This window comes from Dipodomys merriami, unplaced genomic scaffold, assembly GCF_024711535.1.
Source record: "Dipodomys merriami isolate MVZ:Mamm:240054 unplaced genomic scaffold, mDipMer1.0.p SCAF_42, whole genome shotgun sequence".
Classification (NCBI taxonomy): Eukaryota; Metazoa; Chordata; class Mammalia; order Rodentia; family Heteromyidae; genus Dipodomys; species Dipodomys merriami.
Genome location: NW_027205826.1, coordinates 1,634,666 through 1,647,321, shown reverse-complemented (window position 1 = coordinate 1,647,321; position 12,656 = coordinate 1,634,666). Strand labels below are relative to the sequence as shown.

Genomic DNA, 12,656 nt, shown 5'->3' with positions numbered 1-12,656 from the left:
ATACAGTGAAAAAAACAGCCAAAAGAAGAAAACAACAAAACCACCCCTCCCCAGAGCTCCAAGGTTAAGAGCAGCAGCCATGTGGAAATGTCCAGGGGGGCGGGCAGGACTCCAGCTGGGACAGAGCACGCCCCCACCCACTTCCTCATGAGCCTTAGACTCCCCCCAGTGCTTGAATCTGGCTTTGAGCATCTCTGATCTCATTGATCTGGGGCATGGCCCAAGGATCAACCCTCATACTTGCTTCCTTGTGATTCTGGTATGCACCAAGGGTCAAGAACTGGAAAGCCAGGCCCCGGGGGCTCACACCTTTGATCCTAGCTTCTCAGGAGGCTGAGATCTGAGGATCGGGGTTTGAAGCTAACCCAAGAGACTCTTATCTCCAATTAACCACCGAAAAGCAAGAAATGGAAGTGTAGCTCATGTGGTTGAGTGCCAGCCTTGATTGTAGAAGCTAAGGGACAGTGCGAAGGCCCTGAGTTCAAGCCCTAGTAACAAGAAAGAGTGGGGGGGAGATGGAAGGAAGGAAGAAAGAAAGGAAGGAAGGAAGGAAGGAAGAAAGGAAGGAAGGAAGGAAGGAGATGAAGACTCAGCCTCTGGACCAAGCCCCTCCCTCCCTTGGCTGAGACAGGATGGCATGGGGGGGGGGAGGTAAGGGTGATGGGGGAGGGGGTGGCAGGACAAAGACATGGCTTGTTCGTTTGTTGTCCTACACAGATGTTGCCAGCAGGTATCTTGGCCACCGGCTCACAACAAGGCTGGACGGCTGAGCTGGCTTTTCTCTGTTCCTCGTGTTTTGGTGTTTTAATTAACCGGCTCACTGGAGGGAGGTTTGGAGCAACTGGCAGACCCCACACCTGGCTTTCTCGGGAGGGAGGTGGCGTGTGGGTACTACGCCCCGCGACAAGGCTGCGGTGACCCCATGTCAGACATCCCCTCCCGCGGCCGGCCCGGCCTGCGTGGAGGAGATAGGAAGCCCGGGGCCCTGCGTCGCCGCCGCATCCCCAGATGTGGCCCTCCGTGGCGGCGTTCATGGTGGGCGTTTGAACCTTCGAAAGAAAAGCTTCTGCCTTCTCTCTTCAGAGAGTCAGCTGGGCTCATCAATTTTATTTGCATAATTTCAAGCATCATTAATAGTACATGGCATGAAGAGAAATGACTGAGCTCTCCCTCTATCCATGAGTGAAATTGGGTTTAGTAGAAAATTAGTTGACTTAAGTGCCACATGACGGGAACTTGAGAGAGAAATATTGAAATAAGGGGACCAGGAGGGAAAACTTGTCTGTCAAGTGTACCAGGCTAGGATTTGATCTTATCCATTCGATACAGTTTTCTGGGTGCTTGGGATTTCTTATTCTTTTCTTTCTTTTTTCTTTTTGCACTACTAGGGATTGAACTCGGGGCCTCACACTTACTAGCTAGGCATTCTACCACTTTACCATTTGAACCATATCTCCAGCCCCCTTTGAGTTGGTTACTTTATTATTATTATTATTATTATTATTATTATTATTATTATTATTATTATTATTATTATTTGTCAGTCGTGGGTCTTGAATTCTGGGCCTGGGTGCTTTCCCTCAGCTCTTCAGCTCAAGGCCAGCGCTCTACCACTTGAGCCACAGCCTGCGCTTCCGGTTTTCTGGTGGTTCATGGGAGATAAAAGTCTCAGAGGCTTCCTTGCCCAAAGGCTTTGAACGGTGATCCTCCGATCTCAGCCTCCTGAGTCGCTAGGATGACAGGCGTGAGCCCCCAGCGCCCGGCTCCCTTGGCTTTTGAGACTGACCCAGTGCCCCTTGCCCAGTTCCCCTCAGGGAACTCCAGAGGGATCATCTCTTCAGCCCAGATCTCCCACAAAGCCCTTCCTGTGTTTGTGAAAGTCCTTGCAGGGCAGGTTCCAAAAGAAGGTTGTGGAACTGGACAGAACAGCCAGAGCTGGTATGCAACATTTCCTGTGAACTGGAAGGAGAAAACCGCCAATGCCAGGCCCAGTAGCCGGGAAGAAGAGCGGGACAGCCCGGGGGCTGCAGAGCTCCCCGCGGGCCACGGCAGGCTCCGTGTGGGCACGAGAGAAGCCATGGGGGTGGCGGCATCACCAGGCAGGGGTGATAGATACAAAGCCTCTGGTCTGCAAGCAGATGCAGCGTTCCCTTCTTCCAGCAGCCGGGCCCGGCGGGGTCCGAGGCTCTACTCTGCTCTCCTGGGGGCCCCAGCCCTATTCTTAGCCCCGATCTTGCTTACCAGGAGAGAGAACGCTGGACAAGAAAGCGTCAGCCTTAGCTGAGGTCCAGGGTGGAGACACAGGGCTCCCTGGAGTTCCCTTGCTGATTCCGTGGTCACTGTGGCTAGGAGGGGTTGGGGTAGGTGCGCTTGATTCCGTGGTCACTGTGGCTAGGAGGGGTTGGGGTAGGTGTGCTCACAGCGGCCTTGGCACCCCCTCTCCTCTGACCCACTTACTCCTCCTCCTTGGGGGAGCTGATCTCAGCTGTGGTCCAGGATTCTCTTAGAGGAGAGCAGAGCTGCTTCCTCATCTGCCATCCCTACCGCGAGCTGCCTGCCGGCTCATTAATGCGCAGGTAAATCTCCAGGCCCTTCCTCCCCGCCGTGGAGCTCTGAGGAACAGACAGTGGCCTGCTCTGGCCGTGGGCCGAGGCTGTGTTCATGAAGCTCGGGAGGGGGCGGGGGATGGGGGACTGCCCCAGCTGTGTGTGCCCAGCAGGGAGAAGCAGGTGCAGAGATGGGGGGGCGGGGGGGCTATGCCTTAGCGCTGAGCCACCGATCTTTGAGCACTTTGTAGGAAATCATTTTAATGAGGTCCTTCCTACACAAAGGAGGGAAGAAGGGGGCTGTGTGTGTGTGTGTGTGTGTGTGTGTGTGTGTGTGTGTGTGTGTATGTGTGTGTGTGAGAGAGAGAGAATAGTTTGTTTCAGGATTTGATCTCTACCTGGAGAGATGATTTCTAGCCACAAACCGAAGGCACAGGGAGAAATAAAACCAGGGAATTTTTCGCACAGACGAGAGGGCAAAGCGTCGTCTGGACCCCAGGTCCAGCGAGGGCCTAAGGCCAGTGGGTGGGGAGGTCCTGACCCCCAGGAATTTTACCTTGTGTCAGAATTTAGCATGGCAGGTCCTAGCTGAGGACGGATTTATTTTCCTTTTTTCCTTTTCTCTTTATTTTTTTTTTTTTATGCCAAACCTAGGGCTTGAACTCAGGGCTTGGTGCTCTCGCTTAGCTTTTGTGCTGTCGTTCAAAGTTGGCGGCTCTACCATTTGAACCACAGCTCTACATTCAGCTTTTGGGTGGTTCGTTGGAGGCAGGAGTCGCTCAGATTTGGCTACCAGTGCTGGCTTCGAACCGGGATCCTCAGTAGATAGGACTACAGGCGGGAGCCACTGGCACCCTGCTAGATCTCGTGGTTTCGCCCTGGCCAGCCTGGGATGATGACCTTCCTGTCTTGAAGCTGGGATTCCAGGCATGTGCCCCCTCACCCAGCCCAGTCTGGAAAGTCTTCCATGAATCACCTCTCGTCCTTCCGGTGGGCCAGGGTCTCCTCACCAGTTCTTGGGGGGGCTCCGTGGTCCTCCCTTTGACCCTGTCCCGGTGAAGGGTCCACAGGGGCCGTGCCCTGGTCTGAGGATCTTGCAGTCTCTGGAGGGAGCCCCGGGTGGGGTGGGCGGGGCCTCCCCAGCCCGCTTTGGCTGGAGCTTGTGGGGATCTGTTTTCTTCGGTTCTCACCCATCACTTAGTGTAAGATTGCCCGTGAGAGCAAAGCTGAATTACAGGTGATAAATGGCCGGGGCTGCGGCGCGTGCAGCTGGCTCTCTGGTACCGTGAGCAGGGAGACCCTGCGGCCTCACGCAGAGAAGTCACCTGCAACTGGAACTCCTGGCCCCTCCAGGGTGGCGGACCCCCTGGGAGGGAGACACTGGGGTACCTCACACTCTCCTCCCTGCCGCGGGTCACTCACCGCACAGCGCGCAGAGCGGCTGGCCCGTTCATTATGGAGTTCCCGGGAGTTGGCGCTGCGCTGTGAAGCCCGTCCCGAGCACTGCAGAGACGGTTGCGATCACCTTCTGTTCTCAGCCCTGAAACCTCCAATGGGACCCGGCCCTGCTCTCAAGGAGCCTGTAATTGGGAGGTGGTGATTGAGGACAGGGTCCGGGCATGTCCAAGGAGGAGAAGGAGCAAAGGGGGCGGAGGGGGGCAGGGGCGGACACTGAGGAGGGAGGCATCCACGGAAGGCTTCCCGAAGAGGAGGCTATGTGTGAGAATCCAGATGTGAGAAGACCTTCCAGGCGGTGGCACAGCATGTGGAGGAGGGATTCCAGAGGACTTTCCTGAACTTTGGCGGGACGTGCTCTCTGGGAGGCAGAGCGGGAGGTGTCTGTCCCGTTCGCCTTAGCTGGATGGCAGCTGGGCTGGCTCACGCTCTCCTCCCCGAGCTGAAGCGTTCTGGTTTTGTGAAGATGTTGACTGCTTTCCGAGCAGGTGCAGGCATGGCCACTCCCAGATGCAGGTGCCAGGCGCCCTGTTGAGGTGGGGCCTCCCTCCCTGCCCGTGGGCCTGGCACAAAACCTCATCTTAGTGATGCATGCGTGTCCCTCCTCCAGCCCCTGCTCATTCCCGGCCCACCCACACGGGGTCCTGGGCCTCCCAGAGAGGTCACGTGTGGGTTCAGGAGGCCATGAGGAACCTGGGAGAGGCCCCGCACCCCAGGGAGACACTCGCAGGGTCGCCGTGTCGAAAGGCCTGTATGATCAGATCGGATCGGGGTGTCTGGAGGACCAAAGCGCAGGTTGTGTGCAGATCCGGGGCCTGTCAGCCAGGGGCAGGGTTAGCCACGGGTCTGTGGATTCAGGGATTCCCACGCGGCAGCAATGACTCACGTGGAACAGTGGGACAGCGCTGTGGCTCCTGGCTTCCAGGACCCTGTGTCAGAGGCGTTTTACTTGCCATAAGCACCGGGTTGGCTGCACCGGCCCGGGTTGGCTGCAGTGTGTGTCCTGGGACCCCACTGCCTGGGCTCCACCCCCAGGCCCGCTCCTTCCCTGCTGCTGTGTGAGCCCCAGTGAATGACTGGCCCCTCTGTTTCCTGTCAAGGGGAGGAAGATGGGGAGGGCCTGATCCACAGGGGTCTGCTAAGATGGCATGAATTGAACTCCGTGGGATGCACAAAGCATGGCGTGTGGGTTCAACACAGAGCCGTGGGGCCTGTGGAGGCCACGGAAAACCAGTGAAGGGGTCTCCCAAGAGAGCATGCCCTGCGGCCACCCGCCTGTCCTCCAGGGCCCAGGACTGGGCTGGGGTCAGGGGCGTGGTGGGGGAGGGGGTCAACCAAGGAAGCTTTGGGTCAGATGGACCCACGCTACCCAGGAAACGTGGGGGGAGCAGATGTGGGGAGCTCTTCCAGATGCACCGGCGACCCCCTCCCCTGCATCCCGGAGCATGCGCACACCAGGCCCACAGCGCAGCTCCCCCCCACCCCCCAGGACTTTCCCACCGCGGCTCCTGGACGCCAGTGGATCCAAGTCCTCGTCAGAGCCGCCACTGCCTTGAGCTGCGATCCGCACTGCCGGACCCTGGAGGAGGGGGAAGCGTTCAGCCCCCCCCGGGGGGTGCTTCTCCCCTCTCCTCTTCCCCCACTCCCCTCCCACCCTCCACGCCACCTCCCCTCACCCCAGCTCCCGTAGCTCCCTCCCCTCCTTTGGAGGCCCTCCCTCCTCCCTCCTCCAGCAGACACTGGGGAATGTACGTGTGCTCTCTTGCGTGGCTCTCATGGGGTTCAGGCCTGGTACCCAACACGTGTGTAGGAAGGTGTGCTGAACGCAATGAGCCGGGCCACGGGCAAGGAGGGCTGGGAAGCCGCCGGCCTTGGGGCAAACTTCACGGCTGTGTGCCCACGGCCCCCACGTGCTGCTCTCTGGCCCACCGGGCCCTGCGGGTGGAGCTGGGGTTGCGGTGGTGGAAGGCCTCTCCCCCACTGTGGGGCTTGGGAGGCTAGACAGGAGGGGCTCGGGCTCCTTGGGGCGCTGCTCAGCTCCCTCTGCCCTGCCCTGCGGGAGCTGCCCTGAGCTCCCCTCCCTCCACACACCAGGGGAGGGCTGGCTGATGGGGCATTGGGCTTCTGGGGCTCAGACTCTGATGGACTCTTCTCTCAGTAACTTAGGGGTACCGCCAGGCCGGGGGAGCTGCCCGCTCACCATGCCACTGCCCTTCGACCTCATCTACACCGACTACCACGGCCTGCAGCAGATGAAGCAGCACATGGGGCTCTCCTTCAAGAAGTACCGGTGAGGCCTGGGAACGGGGCTGGGAAGGTGGCTCAGTGGTAGAGCGCTTGCCTCGCATGCATGAGGCCCTGGGTTCGATTCCTCAGCAACACATAGCAGAAAAAACCAGAAGTGGCGCTGTGGCTCAAGGGGTAGAGCGCTTGCCTTGAGCTGAAGAGCTGAGGGACAGCGCCCAGACCCCACAACCGACAAAAAACAAAGTACCTGGGGGGGGGGGGAGGACGGGACAGGGATGGGCGCACAGAGCCCCTCCCCCCCCAGAGCAGAGCACCGCCCTCGGCCCCATCTGCCCTGCTCTGTCCTCCGCTCAGCCCACGTTTCATCTCATCTAGTCCTACCTTGGGTAACTTGGAAGACCGCCAGCCCAGAGCGGGGGGCGGGGGGCACCCTTCCCCCCCATGACATCTCCATGGAGACCTCGGGCGGCCTGGGGGCCCTGCCTGATCCCCCCTTGCAGCTGGAGAAAGCCCTGTGCCATTGCACCCAGCCTGTGTCTGGCTGGCTGGCTGGGGTTGAATCTCGCCCAGAGCCTGCTATTCATTATGCTTCCCGCAGTCCCACTGACTAGCCCTGGTGATTGTATTAGGGGGAGGAGTGACAGGCAGCCTTATTGCTTTTATTATTAAAGCTCCATCTCCATGCCGCGTGCTCTCCCCCCCCCCAATCTGCTGACCTCAGCACACTGGAGGCAGCGATCTGGGTTCTAGCAAAGGACACGGGAGGCGGGAAGCTTCCTGTGGGGGTGTCTTCAAAGGCCAAGCCAGGGCCGGATGCGCAGGAGTGTAGGGGGAGGGAGTTCTGGGCTCTGGGGTGGCCGATCCCACAGGAGCAAGGGGCAGAGCCGGAGGATTCCAGCTCTGTGTCCCACATCTTCCCACTACCTCCACTCGGGACAGCCCCTCCCCACCCCGAGAGTCCCACAGGGGACCCCAGGGGTGGCAGGGGACCCTAAGCAGTTCCTTCCTCACTGGCTAGTGGCTACTTCTGAGCACGGATCAGGGGGTCCAAGGCCATGGTGGAGCCATGACACCCCGGGAGTCTGGGCTGGGACAGATGGTCACTGACACAGAGAGGTTAAGGCCCTTGCCATGGTCACACAGACGGCCATGTCCAAGCCCGGGCACTGCCCTGACCTAGCCGCCCTCTCTGGTCGCAGTGCCCATGGTGGGGCACAGCCTCCCCCCTCCCCCCAGGGACCCGCACACACACGTGTGACCTGGTTCACGGTCCCCGGGGACAGGTGCCGGATCCGGGTCATTGACACCTTCGGAACGGAGCCAGCGTACAATCACGAGGAGTATGCAACGCTGCACGGCTACCGGACCAACTGGGGCTACTGGAACCTGAACCCCAAGCAGTTTATGACCATGTTCCGTGAGTGCTGGGCACGGCGGGAGGCGGGAGCCCCCCGCCCCGCCCCGCCCCGGGGGCCTGGGAGCACACAGGAGGCCGGGCCTCCTTCCCCCAGGATCGGTGGGGGCATGCAGCCTGCCAGGCCCAGTACCCCATCCCTTCAGCAAGCCCCCCAAGTCAGAGGCTGCCCAGGATAGGGCCGGGTGGGGGAACTCACAGGGCAGTCACGGAGGGGCTGCCGGAGTGAACCAGAAAACACGGGCAGGAGTGAAGGGAGTGATGGCTTTCTAAGCAGAACAGGTGGTGAAGATGATGTGGAAATATCTAGAAGGTTCTAGAAATTCGAGGCCTCAGGAAGGGTCCAGTACTGGGGATAATGGGAAGTGAGGGCCATGCCGGGGTGGCCGGAGTCTGGGTAGAATCTATAGACAGAGGCCTTCAGGCCAGACTGCTGGAGAGCTGGGCACGTGTGATTTGTGATGAGACTCTGAAATACACAGGCACCTTTTTAATGTTTTCTGGCAGTACCCGGATTTGAACTTAGGGCCTGCCAGGAAGATGTCATGGCACTTGAGCCGTGCCCACAGTCCTTTTAATTATTTCTCATATATAGAGTCTTGAGTTTTTACTTGGGCCTGGCTTTGGACTTTGATCCTCCTGTTTATGCTTCTCATTTACCTGGGACCACAGCCATCTACCACCATGTTCAGCTATTGGCTGATAGCTTTTTGCTCCAACTGGCCTGGAACTGTGATCCTCCTGATCTCAGGTTCCTTAGCAGCTGGGATTATAGGCATGAGCTGGTGTTCCTGGCCTTGACCAACCCACTTAAGTATAGCATACTGAAAATGCTTTAGCATCTATGTGCTCACACGCATGCGCTGGTACTGGGCTTGAACCCAGGGCTTCATGCTCTCAGCTTTTGCATTCACGGTTGATGCTCTACCACTTGAGCCACACCTCCAGCCCTTCCTAGCTTCTTGCTGGTTAATTGGAGCTCAGAGTCTCACAGTTTTGCCCGGCCTAGGCTGGCTCTTAAGTTCAATCCTCAGATCTCAGCCTCCTGAGAGCTAGGGCTGCAGGCGTGAGCCTCCGCGCCCGGCTCAGCTGGCCTTTTCTTGGTGCGAGAGCCGGTTCTCAAGGGCCAGGCTGCAGTCCAGCAGCTGTCACTTTCCGCAGTTAGCTCCTCCGCTTTCGCAGCGCCCCGCCAGCACATCAGATTTTCCGTTCTTTGAAGGCTTTAGGTCAGGAAGGCAGATAAACACCCTGGCTAGAACTGTATCTAAATTAAGAGCAAAGTAGGTTCTGAGCAGAGTCTCCAGGCACTTGCTGGGAAGAAAAGCACATGATCTTTATTTAGCCTGTCAAGCGCTGGGCCTCTCTTCTGAGTGCCAAGACTGTTCTTTTTAATTCTCCTCTAGGTTCTAGGCTGCATTGAAGGTGTGTGTGGCTGTGGGAGCGGTGTGTGTGTGTGTGTGTGTGTGTGTGTGTGTGTGTGTGTGTGTGTGTGTGTGTGTGTGTGTGTGTGTGTGTGTGTGTGTGTGAATGGAAATGCCTGAGTAATGGCTTGATTAGCTCCCAGAAGGGTAGGGAAGGTAGAGAAGGTTTGTGAGAAAACGGCGGCTCAGAGAGGTAGAGCACTCTGCCTGAAGTCACACAGCTTTCTGAGCACCAGACTTCCTCCTCAGCGTCTGTTGCAAGGTTGCAGGAGGCTTCTCACTGTGCTGAGTGGGAGGGGGGGTCACAGGGGACTGGGTTTTGGAAGGAAAGGGTTTAGAGGGGAAAGGAGGGGGCTTCTGGGGGGGGGGTGAGGAAAAGCTTGAGCTGGAGCCTTGGGTACTGAGCACACTTAGAAGGAAAGGGGTGGGATAGGAGGCCAGTAAGTCAGTCCTGGGGGGCCAGGAACAGAGGACTAGGGTCTTTCAAGGAAAGTTCTAGAGCTTGCATTTAGGGTTTACTGTAGATGTTAGTGCTAGAGCATGTCACGGAGGAGAAGCAAATGTGTTTTGAGACAAGAAGTCTCACCATGCAACCCAGGCCGGCCTCGAACTCACAACCCTCCTGCCTCAGCCCCTGGGTGCTGGGATTACAGGCATGAACCCAACACCAGGTTTGAGAACATTATTGTGGAGGCATGTTTTCCTGGCCACTGCAGGGGGGAGGTCACACACACCCCGGCTGGCTTTAAACGGCGATCCTCAGCTCTCAGCCTCCTGAGTAGCTAAGATGACAGGCGTGAGCCACCAATTCATAAACCAAGCTGGGTAAAGGCATCTATTCAAGTGTATCAGTTATTGCTGTATGTACTTATTTCCCTGATGGATGATGAGCCCGTTTTGTTTTTTTTTTTCTCTAAAAAACAAAACACCAGTACGACTTTTTGTCTTCATCTTTCTGGAGCCTGTGTGGATCCTCAGAGAATGTTAATTGGTTGAATAAATCCCAGAGGGGAAGGGGGTGCGGCGGCGAGAAAGAGAGCTGAGCTCACCAGTGTTCATGACTCAGAATCTGAGAAGGAATTTTCTTGCACATTTTTTTTTTCTGCCTAGCTGGCTGATTGCCCCAGTGAGCTAACGGGTTGGGGGGGGGCACGCAGTGTTGTGGGGGGGGGGTGTTGGACCAGGACACTGGCTGCCTGGGTCTCTCTAGGCCTTACCCCTGCCCTGTCCCCAGAGCTTCTTGCTTAATGGTCCCAGTGAGATTTTAATTGGTTGCCATCTTTCCTTGTCCCACTCCCAGTAGTTTAGCTAATTGTGTTCTAAATCCGTCTGTTCTAGTAGGGTTGGTGGAATGAAGATGCATTTCCTGATGGCTCTTCAGCCAGGCCAAAAGACAGGGAAACAGCAGAGACAGAGAGGCTAGGGCAGTGGAGGCCACGCCTACTGCTAGTGGCCACACCCCAGAGGGGAGGGAGAGAGTGGGGAGGCAGCCAATGGGCTGCGAGCACCTGACGCCCTCCTGGGGCCTCTGTCTGGGTTGGGCGGAGCCTCTTTGGACAGCAGAGCTGGCGGTGCCCCAGCCCCCCACAGGCAGGAGTTCAAGCTAGAGAAGGGGTGGTTTCCCTAACCAGTGAAGGCCATTCTTAACAGTGATTCTTTCAGACCCAAGAATCCTGAACTTTTGGGGAGCGGTGGGGCACTTGAATGGTAACCAGCCTCCCCCCTCCTTCTTTTTTTTTTTGCTGGTCCTGGGGTTTGAACTCAGGGCCTTGGCGCTGTCCCTGAGTCTCTTTGTGCTCAAGGATAGCACTCTACTGCTTGATCCATAGGGCCACTTCTGGCTGTTTCTCAATAGTTAATTGGAGATACGAATCTCACAGACTCTCCTGCCAGAACTAGCTTTGAACCGGGATCCTCAGCTCTCAGCCTCCTGAGTAGCTAGGATTACCAGCGTGAGCCTTTCCTAATATATCCCAGACATAGCTCAGGACTCCCTGCGGGCCTTCAGGGGTGGTATGACCACACCGAATCTACCCGTGTGATTAGCACATTTGTTCCAATCTGAGAAGTGTTAAAATGTGGATGACGTGCACCTGACGTGGGGAAATGGGTTTGTCATCCATATTGTGCTGAGCAACGGAGAATATGTGGTTGATTTCAACCCTTGCTCCCCGCATCTCTTCTGTGTAGCCTGGTAGGCGCAGTGTAATTGGATTCAATAAATACTTAATTTGAAGTCTAAGCACTTAGAGGGCAGGGACTTGGTGCCTTGCTGGCATAAGACCTCACCCCTGCTGTGACTGAGTAGATTTGGCATAAGCCAGGAGGGAAGGGGATGAGGACATAAAACACGGGGGATTCCGGGGCGGATCAGAAGGCCCGTGTACGGCCTGCACTGTCGCAGAGGCTGCAGCACAGCAGGTGGAACCCGAGGGCTTGTGGATCCCAAGAGCCCTCTAGGAGGAGGGGACAGCGCAGGCAGCTCTGCGGCAGAATAGGAGTTGAGGAGTTTGTCAGCCAAGGAGAGGAGGGAGACGCCATCCAGGCAGACACGTGTTAAGAGATATTGTGGGGGCTGGGAAGGTGGCTCAGTGGTAGAGCGCTTGCCTTGCATGCATGAGGCCCTGGGTTCGATTCCTCAGCACCACATAAGCAAAAAGAAAAAAGCCGGAAGTGGCGCTGTGGCTCAAGTGGTAGAGCGCTGGCCTTGAGCTGAAGAGCTGAGGGACAGCACCCAGACCCAGAGTTCAGGGCCCACGACCGGACCTAAAAAAAAAAAAAAAAAAGAGATGTCGTGGGTCCTCCCTGCCCAAGGCCCTTGCGATGATGCTGGGGACCCAGAAGGACCCTGGGAGTTGCCGCCTTCCTTTCTTTCTTCTGCCAGGAAGACGAGAACAGATAAACACGTAATATAAAGTCTGCACATAATGCACCAGGACTGTGGTGGCAGGGGAAGGGAGCGGTGAGCGACGGGGGTGTGAGGGGGACCCTAGCACAGCCCGCTGCTCAGGGCCAAGCAGGCCTGTGGGGGGCTGCGGGGTGTGGGGTGTGCTGCACAGGAAGCACCTGGTAGGATGAGCCGAAGTGGGTGGCTCTAGAGAGGGGAGACAGGGGTGTAACGGGGATGGAGCTGGTGGACTGAGGAAGGGAGGGCCCCCAAGACGGAACTACAGTTTCCTCAATCTGGTAACCCCCTTCCCTTCCGCGTGGTCGGGCTGCAGCGCACACCCCGGACAACTCCTTCATGGGCTTCGTGTCAGAGGAGCTCAACGAGACCGAGAAGCAGCTCATCAAAGGCGGCAAGGCCAGCAACATGGCCGTGGTGTATGGCAAGGAGGCCAGTATCTGGAAGGTGAGCATGGGGCGTGGCTACCAAGGTGCCCGCCACGCCCATGCCAGGGAGGCCACGCCCACTGCCCGTGACCGCACCCGTCCGTAAGGGCCACGCCCCCACCAGTACAGCCACTCAGACTACTGATGTACCAGTTGGACCACGCCCACAGAACGTTCAGGCCACGCCCCTCACAGGCCAGCCGCTCCCCACCAGGGCAGGGCCAGCTCAGCAGCAGGAAG

The 12,656-nt window shown here is 57.6% G+C and overlaps 1 protein-coding gene across 1 annotated transcript in view; it reads left to right on the top strand.

Moving 5' to 3' along the window:
- Positions 1 to 12,656, top strand: part of Mgat5b (alpha-1,6-mannosylglycoprotein 6-beta-N-acetylglucosaminyltransferase B) — a 46,279-nt gene that overhangs the window by 22,508 nt on the left and 11,115 nt on the right. Inside the window, exons 9-11 of the mRNA XM_069992915.1 lie at positions 6,160 to 6,291; positions 7,532 to 7,665; positions 12,305 to 12,435. Coding sequence (XP_069849016.1) covers positions 6,160 to 6,291; positions 7,532 to 7,665; positions 12,305 to 12,435 — 397 coding nt within the window. The remainder of the gene's footprint in view (positions 1 to 6,159; positions 6,292 to 7,531; positions 7,666 to 12,304; positions 12,436 to 12,656) is intronic.